We start from the raw sequence: 20,826 nt of genomic DNA on the forward strand, positions 1-20,826 counted from the left end.
CCCTTCACTCAACCTTTAACCTCAACCCCGCACGTCACATTGTGTTGTATCTGTGAATGTTGGTTGTGGCCAAATGATCGTTTTCTTTCATTCGTTTAGGTTCCACGGTGTTTGTTGGCTATGTTTTCCACTGTCAGAAGGATGAAAATACAAAGTACAACGCTTGGACGTGGGCGAAGACGTCACCGGTGAGTCCTTCCTTCCTATTTATTTACCTTCTAGATGCTAGAGGCTAAGTGTTAGAGGCTAAGTGTTAGAGGCTAAGTGTTAAACACAATACGAACAACACAACGATACTGCACTGAACAACACGATACCGCACTGAGAAACACGATACCGCACTGAACAACACGATACCGCACTGAACAACACCATGCCGCACTGAACACCATGCCACACTGAACAACACCATCCCGCACTGAACAACACCATGCCGCACTAAACAACACCATGCCGCACTGAACAACACCATGCCTCACTGAACGACACCATGCCGCACTGAAAGACACCATGCCGCACTGAACGACACCATGCCGCACTGAAAGACACCATCCCGCACTGAACACCATGCCGCACTGAACAACACCATCCTGCACTGAACAACACCATCCCGCACTGAACAACACCATGCCGCACTGAACAACATTATGCCGCACTGAACATTATGCCGCACTGAACAACACCATGCCGCACTGAACAACACCATGCCGCACTGAACAACATTATGCCGCACTGAACAACACCATGCCGCACTGAACAACACCATGCCGCACTGAACAACACCATGCCGCACTGAACAACATTATGCCGCACTGAACAACACCATGCCGCACTGAACAACACCATCCTGCACTGAACAACACCATTCCGCATTGAACACCATGCCGCACTGAACAACACCATCCCGCACTGAACAACACCATCCCGCACTGAACAACACCATGCCGCACTGAACAACATTATGCCGCACTGAACAACATTATGCCGCACTGAACAAGACCATGCCGCACTGAACAACACCATGCCGCACTGAACAACACCATGCCGCACTGAACAACATTATAACGCACTGAACAACACCATCCCGCACTGAACAACACCATGCCGCACTAAACAACATTATGCCGCACTGAACAACATTATGCCGAAATGAACAACACCATGCCGCACTGAACAACACCATGCCGCACTGAACAACACCATCCTGCACTGAACAAAGCCATCCCGCACTGAACAACACCATGCCGCACTGAACAACACCATGCCGCACTGAACAACACCATCCCGCACTGAACAACACCATGCCGCACTAAACAACATTATGCCGCACTGAACAACATTATGCCGAAATGAACAACACCATGCCGCACTGAACAACACCATGCCGCACTGAACAACACCATCCTGCACTGAACAAAGCCATCCCGCACTGAACAACACCATGCCGCACTGAACAACACCATGCCGCACTGAACAACACCATGCCGCAATGAACAACACCATCCCGCACTGAACAACATTATGCCGCACTGAACAACATTATGCCGCACTGAACAACATTATGCCGCACTGAACAACACCATGCCGCACTGAACAACACCATCCTGCACTGAACAACACCATCCCGCACTGAACAACACCATGCCGCACTGAACAACATTATGGCGCACTGAACAACATTATGCCGCACTGAACAACACCATGCCGCACTGAACAACACCATGCCGCACTGAACAACACCATGCCGCAATGAACAACACCATCCCGCACTGAACAACACCATGCCGCACTGAGCAACACCATGCCGCACTGAACAACACCATCCTGCACTGAACAACACGATCCCGCACTGAACAACACCATTCCGCACTGAACAACACCATGCCGCACTGAACAACATTACGCCGCACTGAACAACACCATGCCGCACTGAACAACACCATGCCGCACTGAACAACACCATGCTGCACTGAACAACATTATGCTGCACTGAACAACACGATCCTGCATTGAACAACACCATGCCGCACTGAACAACACCATCCTGCACTGAACAACACCATCCTGCACTGAACAACACCACCCCGCACTGAACAACACGATCCCGCATTGAACACCATCCCGCACTGAACAACACCATGCCGCACTGAACAACACCATTCCGCACTGAACAACACCATGCCGCACTGAACAACACCATGCCGCACTGAACAACACCATGCCGCACTGAACAACGCCATGCCGCACTGAACAACATTATGCCGCACTGAACAACACCATGCCGCACTGAACAACACCATCCCGCACTGAACAACACCATGCCGCATTGAACAACACCATGCCGCACTGAACAACACCATCCTGCACTGAACAACACCATCCCGCACTAAACAACACCATGCCGCACTGAACAACATTATGGCGCACTGGACAACATTATGCCGCACTGAACAACACCATGCCGCACTGAACAACACCATGCCGCACTGAACAACACCATGCCGCACTGAACAACACCATGCCGCACTGAACAACATTATGCCGCACTGAACAACACCATGCCGCACTGAACAACACCATGCCGCACTGAACAACACGATCCCGCATTGAACAACACCATCCTGCACTGAACAACACCATGCCGCACTGAACAACACCATGCCGCACTGAACAACACCATTCCGCACTGAACAACACCATGCCGCACTGAACGACACCATCCTGCACTGAACAACACCATCCCGCACTGAACAACACCATGCCGCATTAAACAACACCATGCCGCACTGAACAACACCATCCTGCACTGAACAACACCATGCCGCACTGAACAACACCATGCCGCACTGAACAACACCATGCCGCACTGAACAACATTATGCCGCACTGAACAACATTATGCCGCACTAAACAACATTATGTCGCACTGAACAACACCATGCCGCACTGAACAACACCATGCTGCACTGAACAACATTATGCCGCACTGAACAACACGATCCCGCATTGAACAACACCATCCCGCAGTGAACAACACCATGCCGCATTGAACAACACCATGCCGCACTGAACAACACCATGCTGCACTGAACAACATTATGCTGCACTGAACAACACGATCCTGCATTGAACAACACCATGCCGCACTGAACAACACCATCCTCCACTGAACAACACCATGCCGCACTGAACAACACCATGCCGCACTGAACAACATTATGCCGCACTGAAAAACACCATGCCGCACTGAACAACACCATCCCGCACTGAACAACACCATGCCGCATTGAACAACACCATGCCGCACTGAACAACACCATGCTGCACTGAACAACATTATGCTGCACTGAACAACACGATCCTGCATTGAACAACACCATGCCGCACTGAACAACACCATCCTGCACTGAACAACACCATCCTGCACTGAACAACACCACCCCGCACTGAACAACACGATCCCGCATTGAACAACACCATCCCGCACTGAACAACACCATGCCGCACTGAACAACACCATTCCGCACTGAACAACACCATGCCGCACTGAACAACACCATGCCGCACTGAACAACACCATGCCGCACTGAACAACACCATGCCGCACTGAACAACATTATGCCGCACTGAACAACACCATGCCGCACTGAACAACACCATCCCGCACTGAACAACACCATGCCGCATTGAACAACACCATGCCGCACTGAACAACACCATCCTGCACTGAACAACACCATCCCGCACTAAACAACACCATGCCGCACTGAACAACATTATGGCGCACTGGACAACATTATGCCGCACTGAACAACACCATGCCGCACTGAACAACACCATGCCGCACTGAACAACACCATGCCGCACTGAACAACACCATGCCGCACTGAACAACATTATGCCGCACTGAACAACACCATGCCGCACTGAACAACACCATGCCGCACTGAACAACACGATCCCGCATTGAACAACACCATCCTGCACTGAACAACACCATGCCGCACTGAACAACACCATGCCGCACTGAACAACACCATTCCGCACTGAACAACACCATGCCGCACTGAACAACACCATCCTGCACTGAACAACACCATCCCGCACTGAACAACACCATGCCGCATTGAACAACACCATGCCGCACTGAACAACACCATCCTGCACTGAACAACACCATGCCGCACTGAACAACACCATGCCGCACTGAACAACACCATGCCGCACTGAACAACATTATGCCGCACTGAACAACATTATGCCGCACTAAACAACATTATGTCGCACTGAACAACACCATGCCGCACTGAACAACACCATGCTGCACTGAACAACATTATGCCGCACTGAACAACACGATCCCGCATTGAACAACACCATCCCGCAGTGAACAACACCATGCCGCATTGAACAACACCATGCCGCACTGAACAACACCATGCTGCACTGAACAACATTATGCTGCACTGAACAACACGATCCTGCATTGAACAACACCATGCCGCACTGAACAACACCATCCTGCACTGAACAACACCTTTCCACACTGAACAACACCATGCCGCACTGAACAACATTATGCCGCACTGAACAACACCATGCCGCACTGAACAACACCATGCCGCACTGAACAACACCATGCCGCACTGAACAACACCATGCCGCAATGAACAACACCATCCCGCACTGAACAACACCATGCCGCATTGAACAACACCATGCCGCACTGAACAACACCATCCCGCACTGAACAACACCACCCCGCACTGAACAACACGATCCCGCATTGAACAACACCATCCCGGACTGAACAACACCATGCCGCACTGAACAACACCATTCCGCACTGAACAACACCATGCCGCACTGAACAACACCATGCCGCACTGAACAACACCATGCCGCACTGAACAACACCATGCCGCACTGAACAACATTATGCCGCACTGAACAACACCATGCCGCACTGAACAACACCATCCCGCACTGAACAACACCATGCCGCATTGAACAACACCATGCCGCACTGAACAACACCATCCTGCACTGAACAACACCATCCCGCACTGAACAACACCATGCCGCACTGAACAACATTATGCCGCACTGAACAACACCATGCCGCACTGAACAACACCATGCCGCACTGAACAACACCATGCCGCACTGAACAACACTATGCCGCACTGAACAACATTATGCCGCACTGAACAACACCATGCCGCACTGAACAACACCATGCCGCACTGAACAACACCATGCCGCACTGAACAACACGACGTCGCACTGAACAACACGACGCCGCACAGAACAACACGACGCCGCACAGAATAACACAATACCGCACAGAACAACACAATACCGCACAAACAGTTTTAGATAATATTACGTCGCAGTCATGTGACGCGGACATGACGTCAATAGGGGGAACTCACGGCAAAATTATAATCCGTGGGCGTGGCTTGCAACAGGAAGTAGGAAAGCGGCAGTTCTGGCAAACAAGACACAGCTGTTAGTAACACGATGACTAACAAGGCAAATATTTTTGTTTTCAGCTTGCAACTTGACCGTCTAGAGCGTACAAGGTAATTACAACTGTTTTTTTTTAGCCCTGAAAAGCGAGGGAGTGTGGCGTTTGGGAGGAATGTCGAACTCGGCGTCTGCTTCCAGCCACAGACGCCAAATTTCGACGATTATTTCGACTGGTCAACGGTTGTAAATTATTGCGTTGACTAAAAACTTTATTTAACTCTACTCTTAACTTTGCCGTTTCAGATATGCGGGTATTACACCGCGGAAATGACGTCAATAGGCTGAACTCTCGCCAAAATTCAAATCTGTGGGCGCAATGGCCTTGAGCGAGACACCGGATACAAACACGACGATTATCAACAGAAATATCTTTATTTTCCGCTTGCAAGTGGACCGTCTAGAGCGTACACGGTAAGTACAACTCATTGTGTTTAAAAAGATTTACGTTTGTGTAGTTTGCGTTGCGTTGTATCTGTGAATGTTGGTTGAGGCTAAATGTTAATGTTTAATTTCATTCCTTTAGGTTCCACGGTGTTTGTTGGCTGTATGTTTTCCACTGCAAGAAGAGGCTCGTATCATTGACCAGCAGGAGCTACAATGGTGAGTACCCCTTTCGTCTTCCATTTATGTTAAACACTTCCTATTTCATGTCTAACAGTACTCGATTTAACAAATAACCATAAATAAATACAGTGTGGGCAGTCACGTTAACATATGTGATTATCCTGCCTAATATGTTTATCACAAATATGTCACTAATCACTAATATGTTTATTTGTTTATCACAACACCTTTGGACCTTCAGCAATCGATTATTTACCTTCATCTACATAGAGACAGAACGATGGTGTCTTAAACATCTCATTCATTTCACCAAATAACTTCACGCAGGTGGATAACGGCCGTCTCGGTCACGCTATGTTGCGTGATGCAGTTTTGAAGAACCAAATGCATTTATTCAATGAATAAGTCAAGCTAGTTCTATGTTTATGATGTTGTAAGTTACGGTACCGATTGAAGTTGAGTTCGAAGCCAGTGGAAAACAGCGCTGCGTTTGTGCTCTCCAGGTACAAATGTTGTGATCTCTGACTGACGACCGGGCGAGACTCGAGTAAGAGATGTCCAAACGAGCTCCGGCAGGGCGGGCCAAGGCGGAGCGAACGGACGCCCTTCAGGCCGCCAATGACGAGCTGAGAACCAAACTGATGGACGTCCAGTTAGAACTTCAGCAGGAGAAGAACAAGGTGAAAACCTCAACAGACAGACACTGCCTGCCTGCCTCCCTGCCTGCCTCCCTGCCTGCCTCCCTCCCTCCCAGTTTTCCCGATGTAGATTAGACATGCGTGTGCCATGACTGTGTCAGCCTACATCAACAAATGCACCGAGGACGTCAGCACCACTAAGAATATCATCACCCGGAGCAACCAACGACCCTGGATGACTGAGGAGGTACGTCAAACGCTACGAGCGCGGAACTCTGCCTTCAAGTCTGGCGACAAGGAGACACTGAGGACAGCGAGAGCCAACTTGAACCGTGCCATCAGGATAGCGAAGCGAGACCGCAGTCGAAAATTTCAGGATCGTTTCCACGACGTCAAAAACATCAGGAGTATGTGGCAAGGCATACGGGCGATTACAGACTACAACTCACCCTCCCCCCCCCCCCGGTGGGTGTAGTTGATGCTGACTTTCTAAATGGTCTAAATAACTTCTTTGGGAGGTTCGAGGCACTAAACGGCACTCCAGCAGTTAAAACTGTCCCCCATCAGGAAGAGGAGGTACTCTGCCTTGACTCCGCCGATGTGTTGAAGACCCTGAGGAGAGTCAACCCCTGTAAGGCCCCTGGCCCCGACAACATTCCTGGGCGTGTGTTCAGGGAATGTGCAAGTCATCTGGCTGGGGTCATCACAGACATTTTTAACACCTCGCTGGGCCAAGCCACAGTGCCGGCGTGCTTTAAGACTGCCTCCATCATTCCGGTGCCGAAGAAACCTCAAATCACCTCATTTAATGATTACCGGCCTGTTGCACTGACTCCGGTTATGATGAAGTGCTTCGAAAGGCTGCTTAAAGGTCACATCGTTTCCAGACTCCCCCTATTATTTGACCCGTTCCAGTTTGCCGACCGGCAAAACCGCTCCACTCAGGACGCCATCTCCTCCGTTCTTCACCTGAGCCTGGCTCACCTGGAGGAGAAGAACACCCATGTGCGGAGGCTGTTCCTGGACTTCAGCTCAGCGTTTAACACCATCATCCCACAGCATCTGGTAGGAAAATTGGAACACCTGGGCTTCAACACCCCCCTTCGCAACTGGCTGCTAGACTTCCTCACCAACAGACCTCAGTCAGTCCGGGTCGGACAGAACACCTCTGATGTCATCACCCTCAGCACAGGCTCCCTTCAGGGCTGCGTCCTGAGCCCCCTGCTGTGCACCCTGATGACACACGACTGCGTCCTCAGGTTCACCACCAATCACATCGTGAAGTCAGCAGACGACACAACGGTGGTGGGGCTCATCAGAGACAACAACGACCTGGACTACAGAGAGGAGGTGGAGCAGCTGGTGGGCTGGTGCAGAGAAAACAGCCTGATCCTGAATGAGGAGAAGATGAAGGAGATCATCGTCGACTTCAGGAAAAAACAGCCTCACCACGCTCCACTGATCATCAACAGCTCAGCTGTGGAGGTGGTCAGCACCACCAAATTCCTGGGGGTCCACATCACAGAAGACCTCACCTGGACTATGAACACTACGGCACTGGTCAAGAGGGCACAGAAGCGCTTGTACTTCCTGCGGAGGATGAGGAGAGCCCACCTGCCCCCACCCATCATGAGGACGTTCTACAGGAGCACCATAGAGAGCATTCTGACAAGCTGTCTCTCTGTGTGGTGTGGAGGCTGCACCGCCTCCGATTGGAAGAACGTGAGGAGAGTGGTGAGGACAGCAGAGAGGATCATAGGGGCTCCTCTTCCCTCCATTCAGGACATTTCATCTCAGCGCTGCATGTCCCGTGCCCGTAACATCATCAATGACCCATCACACCCCCACCATGGACTGTTCTCCCTGCTGCCCTCTGGGAAGAGGTTTGCAGCATCCGCTGCAGGTCCACCAGGTTCTGCAACAGCTTTTTCCCTGCTGTCATCAGACTGTTGAACACTAGAACTGTTGAGCTCTAAACTGAACTCTGCATCACACATTCACAGAACTGTACTTTATGACACTACGGACCTCTATCTTGCACTATCTCGCACTACCAACTTTACTGAACTTGTATAAACCCTTTAAATAGAAGTTTAATACATGGTTTAGCATTCCTCTGCACACTCTTGAATACTGTTTTGCCTACTTGCACTATTGCATAATTATCACTGCTGCACTTTATACTTATTTTTAATATATATATATATATATATATATATAGTATATATGTATATATATATATTTTCATAGGGTATGTTACTTCTATTCAACTGCAATATCACTACTTTGTTGTAAGACGTATGCAACGGAATTTCGTTTTGTATGCACCATGTGCAGACAAGATGACAATAAAGTTTGTCTAAGTCTAAGTCTAAGTCATGTCAGGTCAGCTGTCTGGAGAGAGAGAGAAGTCAGGACCTGCGGGCGGAGCACCACCGTGCCACCGCCGCCATGACGGAACTCAAAAGCAAACTCCATGAGGAGAAGCAGAAAGAGTTAGCCATTACCAGGGAGACATTACTGCGGCAGCATGAAATGGAGCTGATGAGAGTGATCAAAATCAAAGATGGAGAGATCCAGCGACTGAATGCCTTGGTCCTCAGCCTGAGGGACGGCTCCATGGACAAGGTGATCCGCTCTATCCGTGTCTGACTATCCGCACGCCACGTCGGGCTTCGATGCGGCCGCTACCGTATTGTGTAGCTTGTCCCCAGTAAGCGTCGCGGCGCTCCGTTGCGGTCTCAACGGCCCGGTGTGGCGCAATGTCTGCTCAGGTGAGGAGGGGGGGCGCTTTGCTGGCGGAGGTGGAGGAGACGCGGCGGTGTCGGGAGACCGAGCGGTGTCGCCTCCACCAGGAGCGCGGAAGAAGCCCTGGCAGCGGCCCAGCAGGCCTGGCAGTCCCGAGCGGCCGAGCTCCGATCGGCTCATCACCAGCATCGGGAGGAGCTGAGCCGAACCAAGAGAGACTGCGAGAGGGAGATCCGCCGACTGGTAGGACTGATCAGATGCGCGGTGCGTGGCTATGTTCCCAATTTCGTTGTATACCTGCAGTGCAATGACACCTAAGGCATTCTATTCTATTCTATTTCACAAGAAGAAAATGTCCGGTTGCTCGCTTCGCTTTTGTCACAGCAAAGGTGTTCTAGTCGATTCCAGAAAAAAATTGGCCGGTTGCTCTCTTTGTTTTTGTCACAATTCTGGCAAATGAGTTTGCCCGCCTGCCTGAGCGCTCCCCGTTTGTACATCCAGACGGATGAGATCAAGCTGAAAGACAGAGCGGTTAGTGTTTTGGATGAAGCCCTGGGGCCGGCCACGTCCACCGCCTTCAGCTGCAGACTCAGGCTGCCGAGCAGCAGATCGCTGCCCTGAGGGATTCCCAAAGGGCGGGCCTAAACTACCCTGGAAGTGGGGTCAACGCCGCTACTAGCAATCCTCTTCATTGCGTAAGCCACCTCATCACACACTTGCAGTACGCATGACTTAGTTCGTTGCTGGAGGAAGGTAGCACAAAAACAGTTTTGAACTTTGAACGAGTGCTTGTGTGTGTGTGTTGCGGGGCGTTTTCAGTCTCAGGAGGATCGGGACACGCGACGGTTTCATCTGAAAATCGCTGAGCTCAGCGCAGTCATCAGGAAACTGGAGGATCGAAACGCCCTGCTTTCTGAAGAGCGCAATGAACTGGTAATTTATTGACGGCACGCTTGAAGGTTTGCGCTACGTTTGATGCGCGCCATCCAGCGAGGCACCCATTGCGCTTGCTTATTAGTTGAGCGGCGCGGCGAGTCGGTTGCCTGGTAGATGTCTTTTATTGGGAGCCAAAGCCACGATTCCGTTCAAACCGATGCAAAAGGAATGGATACGTTCTGGCCCGCGTGTTGTGCGTCTTTCACATCCCGCACTTCATGCTTGCAGCTAAAGCGACTGAGAGAAACAGAAAGCCAGTTTCTGCCACTCCCGTACAAAAACAAACGCCTGAGCAGGAAGAATGAAGAACTCTCGCTGGTGCTGTGTCGCCTTGAAAACAAAGTGCGCTTTGTCACCCAGGAGAACGAGGAGATGGCAAGCTTGGTAAGTCGACGCGGACAACGGCGGCGTGCCAACAGAGTCCACTGCATTTGTGTTCCACAGAGAAGGCCTAGTTCGCTCAATGACCTGGACCGCGGTTGCGGCCAGCAGGACGGTGAAATGGAGTTCCTTCAAGTTGTGGAGCAGCGGCACATCATCGACGACTTGTCCAAGGTCTTCAGGCAGGCGACTCGGTGCACGTACGGCAGCGCCGCGCTCGCTCGCTGTCGCCAGGAAACCTTTTCCGTCCAAAGCTTGGCCGGCGGCCGCCATCCAAAAAATTGGCCCCTTAAATTCCGACCTTTCAAGCAGGAGCATTGTGCGCACGCGTTTGAACACGCTTTAGACTTGTTTTGCCGTTTTCAGCAGCTCAAAGCTCCCGTTTTGTCAGCGCCTTTGCCACTCGCTGTGCGCTGAAAACGACGGACTTGCCCGGCTGCTCAGCCCGTCAACCATGAGCCGCGAGCGCGGCGTCATTGTCCGTAGGCAGCTAGTGGCAAAATGCACCCTGTTAGAGTTGCGCTCGCTCCAACTTATTTTGCAAGAACCACACGGGAGACAAGTAAGTTCTTTTGGACACCTGCAGGTGGAGAGTCCATCCGTTGTACGAATGAAGTCTGACTCTCGGCTCCTGCACGAGCATTTTAATTAAGAGAAACAGGGTGGGTGTAAGAGTGGATTGAATAGAGGAAGCCCTTGACCTCTAGTCAAAACATAGCAAGGGGTGTTTTACGACTTTGTGTAGGAAGGGATAAGCGATAGGGATAAATAAGGGATAAATAATATTATTTATTACAGGTCGCAGTCAAAGTCAAAGCAACACAATGATACGATAAAGATAATCTGGAAAACCCTGACACACCCTGTAGTTGTCACTTTTGGAAAAGACGAGCGTCCCTCCAATCATCGCCGGTGACGTGTTTTTCAGGCTCTGGAGACAGGAGCTCATGTCAGAAATGTCATTGTGAGTCGCGTTTGTTTCTGCGCCGGAGCCGTTCGTTCCCTTTGCATCCAAAGAATCTCAAAGGCGGATTATTTGTGTCGACAGGAGAGAGATTTGCTGCTACGATACCGACGTCGAGAATCTCTGAGGAGGAACAAAGCGTGAGGTCCTGCAAGGTGAGTCTGTTTGTTTGCGGCTGCTTGGTGTTGCGCAAGATGAAATGGCCTTTTTCTCGCTATCGTTCCTCTCGTCGATTCATTGTGAGGTGTCGCTTCAGTTTGTTCAGAGAGATGTTTGCTTCCGCGCCCGCAGGTCATCGAAACATTTTACGGCTACGACGAAGACGTGTTGGTGGACTCGGACGGATCGTCCTTGTCTTTTCACACCGACAGAACCCCCGACACGGAACCCGAAGAGGTAGCCCGCCATTTCTGCCAGCGTATTGGCACCAAACATTCCTCTTCAGCCTGGAATCGGACTCGTCTTTGCGTCGCGGGTGCTTTGTCGCCGGTCTGACTGATTCTGGTACTAGTGCTGTGTTGCATTGGTGTGTGCATGAAGAGGCGGAGCTTCGCTACCGCCAGCTGACGCAAGAATATCAAGCGCTGCAACGAGCCTACGCTCTGCTAGCCCAGACCAGCGAAAGGGGACTACGACGCCGAGAAGGAGATCAAGGTGGCGCCCCTTCCCGCAACCCCCGGCCGGGTCGCAGCCTCCCCGTTCTCACCCAGCCTCGGGTGTTCTCTGGTCTGAAAGGAGGAGGAGGAGCCTCCCTCCTCCTCCTTTCAGACCAGAGAAAAGCTGATGGTAGAAATGGGTCACTATCAAAGCAGAGTAGCAGATCTGGAGTCAGCGCTGAAGCAACAAGGACAGGTAAGCTCATCAATGAGCACACCTTTTTCTCAGACAAAATAGCTACATTCTTCAGTCAGTCATCCGTCTGGCATTACTGGACCAACACCCCCCCCCCCCCCCCCCCGAACGTGGCTGGGAAAATGCGGAGAAAAGCAAATGTCATTTTCCAGTCAACCAAAGAATTTGTGGATGAAAATGACACAACATTCCAAAGCTGTCCACGCGTTTGTCTCTTCTAGAATGTCAAGTGGGTGGAGGAGAAGCAGCTGCTGCGTCAGAGCAATCAGCAGTTGGCCGAAAAGGTGACGGAAAGAAAGGCGCTGGGCGGAGTCGCTTGGCGTCACACCTGTCGGGAAGCCCCGCAGATGAGGTCTGACTGTCTTTTCAGGTCAGGCGGATGGAGGCGGAAGAAGCGCGTCTGAAAGAGCACATCCAGGATATCCGAGACCAAAACGAACTGCTTGAGTTCCGCATCCTGGAGCTGGAGGTGGGAAGACTCGCACAAGCGTGTTGAGGCCAGAGATGTGACGGACGGACGGACGGACGGACGGACGGATGCATGCCTCTGCCTTTCAGGAGAGGGAGTGGCGCTCCCCCGTCTTGAAGTTTCTGCAAGTCCGTTTCCCAGACGGCCTCAGCCCTTTGCAGATCTACTGCGAGGCCGAGGGCGTGAGCGTACGTAAGGCGTCCCTCGCAACCCTAACCTTAACCCGAGGTCCCAGAACACCTTACATTGCTCCTTGCGCCTTTCCCCCGGACATCGTCATCAGTGATCTGATGAAGAAGCTGGACATCCTGGGCTATAACGCCGTAAGTGTATGTCGAACTCCTTATGTTCGCACTCCACGAGACTCGGCGGCTCAAATGTGACTTTTGGAAGGCTTTGCGCTGAAAGAAGCTTGTTGACGCTGTGCCTTTGGGCTCTTGCAGAATCTCACCAACGAGGAGCAGGTGGTCGTGATTCACGCCAGGACCCTTCTCACCCTAGCCGAGAAGGTAACGCGCACGTCCACGCACGCTCTCGCATTCTGCTTATGTGACAGCAGCCTTTCCTCAGTGGTTAGAATACATCAAAGTGACCAAGTCAGCACTTCAACAGAAGATGTTGGACATTGAAAGTGAGAAGGTAGACAGACACGCGACATCAGCCAAGGGGAACTCCGGCAATGTGCCCCAACAATTCTGACCTTGAGCTGTGCTAGGATATGTTCTGCAAGCAGAAGGGCTACCTGGATGAAGAGTTGGACTTCAGGAAGTGTTCCATGGACCAGGCTCATAAGGTAAGCCGCCCTCAAATCTCCCGCCGGACCACTGATGGACGAGGATTGCGGCCCAGAGGATCCTGGAGCTGGAGGCCATGTTGTACGAGGCGCTACCGCAGCGGGACTGCCCCGCCACGGACGGCGAAAAAGCCAGCCACGCTGGCGTGAATGACGTGCTGACGGCGGATCAGAGAGAAGAGCTTAGGAGCGCCGTGGACCAATGGAAGCGAGCCCTGATGTGCGAGTTGAGGGAGCGCGACGCTTGCATCCTCCAAGAGAGAATGGATCTGCTGCACAGCGCGCAACAGGTAAGGGCCCAAAGCCAGCCCGGCACTTACTTGCACGCTTACTGGCTTTTGAATGCCACTTTCCATTTGTCCGTCCTAGAGGAACAAAGAGCTGAAAGAATTCATCGAAGCTCAGAAGAGACAAATCAAACAATTGGAGGAGAAGTTTCTGTTTCTCTTTCTATTCTTCTCCTTGGCCTTCATTCTGTGGCCCTAACACCAGCTGGTGAGTGAGCTCCAGCGGCACCGCACTCGACACCTCCGATACACTGCCAGCCGGTCTCAGACGTTGGCAGACGCTCCGATGCCAACGTATACCCCCCGCCACGGTGACAGAGGCACCGCGTCACACCGGCGCTCATCCAATCAGAAGGCAGGAAAAGCAAATTCACATGCAGGGCACTTTTGAACCAGAAGAGAGCGCCACAAAAAACGGTTGTTGCCCCAAACGCGCACTAAAAAGGGTCAGAATAACAAGAGTCCCACTGGCCAGCCGGGGCCACCCGTCCAGCTGTTTCTTCAGGGGGGAAAAAAATTGGAGTCACCGGTGAGTACATTTTGCATTTAGCTCTGCTTTTCTGCTTCTGTCTTCAAGTGTGTGGCATCCTGCGATCAAAGAGTCAGCCAACCCCAAAGCGGTTGACCTCAACGTCCCACCACCATGCCTACCAGAGCAGGTGACGTGATGCTTTGGACATCCTTCCGTCTCAGATGCCCAAAAGTACTCTTTGCCACATCTGCGGCAATACGGTGTCTTTTCAAAGGTGCAAATAAATCCAGCGTGGGCGGAACACGCACGTCTTCGGTTTTTCCCGCTTTGTTTGTGTGACAGCTGTTGTGAAAATTTTATACAAATAAAGTTGTATAGTACAGGTTTGGCCAAGCCGCAACTCCCGAACCGCATGCGGCTCTTTTATGTTCATATCAACATTTGTGTGTGTGTGTGTGTGTGTGTGTGTGGGGGGGGGGGGGTTGTGCGTGTTGGCTTCACTTGAGTTCAATTTGGTATTTTGGTCAAAAGCGCATGTGGTGAAATTCCACAAAGTAGGATGGGCAAACACATTTCTTTAAACTATGAGTGTCAATTGGGCTCTCGAAATGGCAGGGAAAAGATGCACAGCAAAACAAAAATACGTAGATGAACACAGGACGTTTTAATCAGAGTGGGAAAGTTTCTATTTTTTGTTGAACGTGATGGCAAACCATTCTGCCTGATATGTCAGACCTCAGCGCATTTCAAAGATTCAAATCTTCAGCGCCATGCACTTCAGCTCACTCCATGCTAACATTGATCAGGCGTCGAACCCGCATCATCATGCTTAAGAGGTGGCCATGCTAACCAGTGCGCCATTATGTCAACGCATAATAACTAAGTCTACTGGTCAAAACAGCGGTTACTATATGACGTCGCTACGTCGTGGTCACGTGACGCAGACAAGACGTCAATGGACGTGGGCAGAGTTAACTTGTTTAAAAGGGAGTAGGCAGAAGAAATATTTAATTTATTTAAATCTATTTTGAGTGCACACCATTATGCCAATGCATAACAACTGTAAATCTACTAAACAAAACAGCGGTTGCTATATGACATCTGCCACGTCGTGGTCACGTGACATACGTGACGTCGATGGGCGTAACTTTCGCCGGAATTCAAATCCGCGGGGAGAGTTAACTTGTTTAAAAGAGAGTGGGCAGAAGAATTATTTAATTTATTTAAATCTATTTGGTGTGTGCGCCATTATGTCAATGCATAACAACTGTAAGTCTACTAAACAAAACAGCGGTTGCTATTTGACGTCTGCCACGTCGTGGTCACGTGACGCGGACGTGACGTCGACGCCTACTTTACATCCCACCGATCACAGGACTCCTCGGCTGCATAACCGTGCCCCCTTCCCAACCAATCGGATTTGCTATACGCGAAAACGACGCCAATGGAAAGAGCTTCCGCCCAAATTTAAATCCGTGGGCGCGGCTCGCAGCAGGAAGTAGGAAAATGACGGCGATGTTGACAAAGACACAGCGGATGGTAACATACGACTAACAAGAGAAATATTTTTATTTTCTGCTTGCAACTGGACCGTCCAGAGCGTACACGGTAAGTACAACTCATCGTTTTTAAAAAGAAGTACTTTTGTTGCCCTGAAAAGCGAGTGACGTGGCGTTTGTGGGGGACGTCGAATTTCGACGATTCTTTCTGGTCAACGGTTGTAAATGATTGTGTTGATTAAAAAAGAAAACTTGATGTAACTCTACTTTTAACTGCCGTTTCAGATAGATTTGGAATTGCATCACATCCAATTTTGCCTAGAGCGTACACGGTAAGTAACACTCGTTGTGTTTAAGGAGATTTACGTTTGTAATAGCAGAAGTGTAGCCGCGTTGCGTTGTACGTGTGAATGTTGGTCCGGGCGAAATGTTAATGTTTAATTTCATTCCTTTAGGTTCCACGGTGTTTGTTGGCTGCAAGTTTTCCACTGCAAGAAGAGGCTCATATCATTGACCAGGAGCGAGCTACAATGGTGAGTAGCCATAACATTTATGTTAAACACTTCCTATTTCATGTCTAACAGTACTTGATTTAACAAATAACCATAAATAAATACAGTGTGGGCACTGAAGTTAACATATGTGATTATACTGCCTAATCTGTCACCGAGTAGATTGTTGCAAAGTAATATAAGATCCAAAGTTGTAATTCAGAATAGTTTTCAAAAGAAGGCCATTAGAATTATATACAAGTCTGATTACCCCGAACAAGCTATTAATTAAATCACAAATTCTTCAATTCAAAGATTTGGTAGATTATCAGACAAATAATGTCTAACAGTAATTGATTTAACACATCACGATAAGTAGATTGAGTGTGGGCACTCTCAAGTTAACATATGTGATTATACTGCCTAATCTGTTACAGAGTATGTTGTTGCCAAGTAATGTAGAATAGATCCAAAGTAGTAATCCAGAATAGTTTTGAAGAGGCCATTAGAATGATAAACAAATCTGATTACCTTGAACATAATAACAAGCTAAGTGTTTAATATGTCCTATGAAGTCAAAATTGGGCACCATCATGTGGTGAAATTTGGAATTGCATCACATCCAATTTTGCCTGGGAACAAACAGATTACATAAATCTTAGTTTTGAATAAGCCACTCCTTCTCAAACAAGTAAACTCTGCCCATTTTGCGCAGTAGATGTTCTGTTAATATCTAGTATTTATACAAAGTCATAATTTAAATTGCTTTCAACCTTCATTCATCGGTTCAACCAACATTACTCGCTCTTCTTACCAACTTGTATTGATTTAACTAAGCGTTTAATACTTCCTATCAGGTCTCAAATCGAGATTTGGCAAAATACAATTTCAGCAAATCCAATTTTGCCAGGGAACAAAAATAGATTAAATAAACTAAATAAGTCCTCTTCCCATTAAATAAATCAGAAAAGTCTGTCTTGTAACCAGTCCTCTTCAAACAAGTAAAGTCTGCCCATTTTGTGCCGTAGATTTTGTGTCTATGCCTAGTATTTAAACAAAATCATAATTTAAACGACTTCTTTCCTTCATTCACTTTGGAAATTTGGAATTGCAGCAAATCGAATTTTGGCAGGGAACAAAAATAGATCAATTAAACTAAATAAGTCTTCTTCCCATTAAATAAATTAAAAAAGTCTGTCTTGTAACCAGTCCTTTTCAAACAAGTAAAGTCTGCCCATTTTGTGCCGTCGATTTTGTGTTAATGCCTAGTATTTATACAAAATCATAATTTAAAGGACTTCATTCCTTCATTCACTTTGGAAATTTGGAATTGCAGCACATCAAATTTTGCCTGGGAAGAAAAGTAGATTAAATAAATTTAATAAGTCTTACTACTTCCCATTAAATAAATTAAATACGTCTTACTTGTTCCCACTCCTTTTCAAAACAGTAGTTTAAAACGAGGGCCCTTCACTCAATCTTTAACCTCAACCCCGCACGTTGTGTTGTATCTGTGAATGTTGGTTGTGGCCAAATGATAGTTTTCTTTCATTCGTTTAGGTTCCAAGAAAACTTGATGTAACTCTACTTTTAACTGCCGTTTCAGATAAGCGGGTATTACGTCGCAGTCAAATGCCGCGGATATGACGTAATTGCCCGAACCTCCGCCAAAATTCAAATCTGTTGGCGCGATGGCCGTGAGCCACTGAGCAGCGACGATTATCAACAGAAATATCTTTATTTTCTGCTTGCAACTGGACCGTCTAGAGCGTACACGGTAAGTAACACTCATTGTGTTTAAGGAGATTTACGTTTGTAATAGCAGAAGTGTAGCCGCGTTGCGTTGTACGTGTGAAAATTGGTCGAGGCGAAATGTTAATGTTTAATTTCATTCCTTTAGGTTCCACGGTGTTTGTTGGCTGCAAGTTTTCCACTGCAAGAAGAGGCTCGTATCATTGACCAGGAGCGAGCTACAATGGTGAGTAGCCATAACATTTATGTTAAACACTTCCTATTTCATGTCTAACAGTACTTGATTTAACAAATAACCATAAATAAATACAGTGTGGGCACTGAAGTTAACATATGTGATTATACTGCCTAATCTGTCACGGAGTAGATTGTTGCAAAGTAATATAAGATCCAAAGTTGTAATTCAGAATAGTTTTCAAAAGAAGGCCATTAGAATTATATACAAGTCTGATTACCCTGAACAAGCTATTAATTAAATCACAAATTCTTCAATTCAAAGATTTGGTAGATTATCAGACAAATAATGTCTAACAGTAATTGATTTAACACATCACGATAAGTAGATTGAGTGTGGGCACTCTCAAGTTAACATATGTGATTATACTGCCTAATCTGTTACAGAGTATGTTGTTGCCAAGTAATGTAGAATAGATCCAAAGTAGTAATCCAGAATAGTTTTGAAGAGGCCATTAGAATGATAAACAAATCTGATTACCTTGAACATAATAACAAGCTAAGTGTTTAATATGTCCTATGAAGTCAAAATTGGGCACCATCATGTGGTGAAATTTGGAATTGCATCACATCCAATTTTGCCTGGGAACAAACAGATTACATAAATCTTAGTTTTGAATAAGCCACTCCTTCTCAAACAAGTAAACTCTGCCCATTTTGCGCAGTAGATGTTCTGTTAATATCTAGTATTTATACAAAGTCATAATTTAAATTGCTTTCAACCTTCATTCATCGGTTCAACCAACATTACTCGCTCTTATTACCAACTTGTATTGATTTAACTAAGCGTTTAATACTTCCTATCAGGTCTCAAATCGAGATTTGGCAAAATACAATTTCAGCAAATCCAATTTTGCCAGGGAACAAAAATAGATTAAATAAACTAAATAAGTCCTCTTCCCATTAAATAAATCAGAAAAGTCTGTCTTGTAACCAGTCCTCTTCAAACAAGTAAAGTCTGCCCATTTTGTGCCGTAGATTTTGTGTCTATGCCTAGTATTTAAACAAAATCATAATTTAAACGACTTCTTTCCTTCATTCACTTTGGAAATTTGGAATTGCAGCAAATCGAATTTTGGCAGGGAACAAAAATAGATCAATTAAACTAAATAAGTCTTCTTCCCATTAAATAAATTAAAAAAGTCTGTCTTGTAACCAGTCCTTTTCAAACAAGTAAAGTCTGCCCATTTTGTGCCGTCGATTTTGTGTTAATGCCTAGTATTTATACAAAATCATAATTTAAAGGACTTCATTCCTTCATTCACTTTGGAAATTTGGAATTGCAGCACATCAAATTTTGCCTGGGAAGAAAAGTAGATTAAATAAATTTAATAAGTCTTACTACTTCCCATTAAATAAATTAAATACGTCTTACTTGTTCCCACTCCTTTTCAAAACAGTAGTTTAAAACGAGGGCCCTTCACTCAATCTTTAACCCCAACCCCGCACGTTGTGTTGTATCTGTGAATGTTGGTTGTGGCCAAATGATAGTTTTCTTTCATTCGTTTAGGTTCCAAGAAAACTTGATGTAACTCTACTTTTAACTGCCGTTTCAGATAAGCGGGTATTACGTCGCAGTCATGTGCCGTGGATATGACGTAATTGCCCGAACCTCCGCCAAAATTCAAATCTGTTGGCGCGATGGCCGTGAGCCACTGAGCAGCGACGATTATCAACAGAAATATCTTTATTTTCTGCTTGCAACTGGACCGTCTAGAGCGTACACGGTAAGTAACACTCATTGTGTTTAAGGAGATTTACGTTTGTAATAGCAGAAGTGTAGCCGCGTTGCGTTGTACGTGTGAAAATTGGTCGAGGCGAAATGTTAATGTTTAATTTCATTCCTTTAGGTTCCACGGTGTTTGTTGGCTGCAAGTTTTCCACTGCAAGAAGAGGCTCGTATCATTGACCAGGAGCGAGCTACAATGGTGAGTAGCCATAACATTTATGTTAAACACTTCCTATTTCATGTCTAACAGTACTTGATTTAACAAATAACCATAAATAAATACAGTGTGGGCACTGAAGTTAACATATGTGATTATACTGCCTAATCTGTCACGGAGTAGATTGTTGCAAAGTAATATAAGATCCAAAGTTGTAATTCAGAATAGTTTTCAAAAGAAGGCCATTAGAATTATATACAAGTCTGATTACCCTTAACATAACAACAAGCTATTAATTAAATCACAAATTCTTCAATTCAAAGATTTG

At 47.6% G+C, this 20,826-nt stretch overlaps 2 protein-coding genes across 4 annotated transcripts in view; both read left to right on the forward strand.

Annotated features, from left to right (window-relative positions):
- The window catches only part of LOC148400019 (uncharacterized), a 298,099-nt gene that overhangs the window by 6,577 nt on the left and 270,696 nt on the right, over window positions 1-20,826 (forward strand). For all 3 annotated transcript variants that reach the window (XM_088372235.1, XM_088372237.1, XM_088372236.1), the window contains exons 8-11: window positions 18,233-18,403; window positions 18,527-18,604; window positions 20,169-20,339; window positions 20,463-20,540. In XM_088372235.1, the coding sequence (XP_088228361.1) occupies window positions 18,233-18,403; window positions 18,527-18,604; window positions 20,169-20,339; window positions 20,463-20,540 (498 nt within the window). The remainder of the gene's footprint in view (window positions 1-18,232; window positions 18,404-18,526; window positions 18,605-20,168; window positions 20,340-20,462; window positions 20,541-20,826) is intronic.
- LOC148400020 (janus kinase and microtubule-interacting protein 3-like) lies at window positions 11,310-14,972 on the forward strand. The gene is made up of 13 exons (XM_088371579.1): window positions 11,310-11,763; window positions 11,848-11,918; window positions 12,055-12,159; window positions 12,304-12,417; window positions 12,576-12,615; window positions 12,837-12,899; window positions 12,986-13,407; window positions 13,528-13,593; window positions 13,655-13,723; window positions 13,800-13,877; window positions 13,934-14,167; window positions 14,247-14,372; window positions 14,742-14,972. Exons 7-12 carry the CDS (start codon window positions 13,153-13,155, stop codon window positions 14,361-14,363), a joined length of 819 nt encoding a protein of 272 aa, XP_088227705.1. The 5' UTR covers window positions 11,310-11,763; window positions 11,848-11,918; window positions 12,055-12,159; window positions 12,304-12,417; window positions 12,576-12,615; window positions 12,837-12,899; window positions 12,986-13,152; the 3' UTR covers window positions 14,364-14,372; window positions 14,742-14,972.

The sequence above is a fragment of the Syngnathus floridae genome, chromosome 3 (assembly GCF_059516105.1).
Source record: "Syngnathus floridae isolate MCC-2025c chromosome 3, RoL_Sflo_1.0, whole genome shotgun sequence".
In the NCBI taxonomy this organism is placed as follows: domain Eukaryota; kingdom Metazoa; phylum Chordata; class Actinopteri; order Syngnathiformes; family Syngnathidae; genus Syngnathus; species Syngnathus floridae.

Excerpts from the sequence above, each read along its gene's own strand:
- LOC148400020 (XM_088371579.1), top strand. The coding sequence starts at position 13,153 with ATGCATGCCTCTGCCTTTCAGGAGAGGGAGTGGCGCTCCCCCGTCTTG. Across the intron at positions 13,594-13,654 it reads TTCTCACCCTAGCCGAGAAG|TGGTTAGAATACATCAAAGT; the intron begins GTAACGCGCACG and ends GCCTTTCCTCAG. Across the intron at positions 13,724-13,799 it reads TGGACATTGAAAGTGAGAAG|GATATGTTCTGCAAGCAGAA; the intron begins GTAGACAGACAC and ends GAGCTGTGCTAG.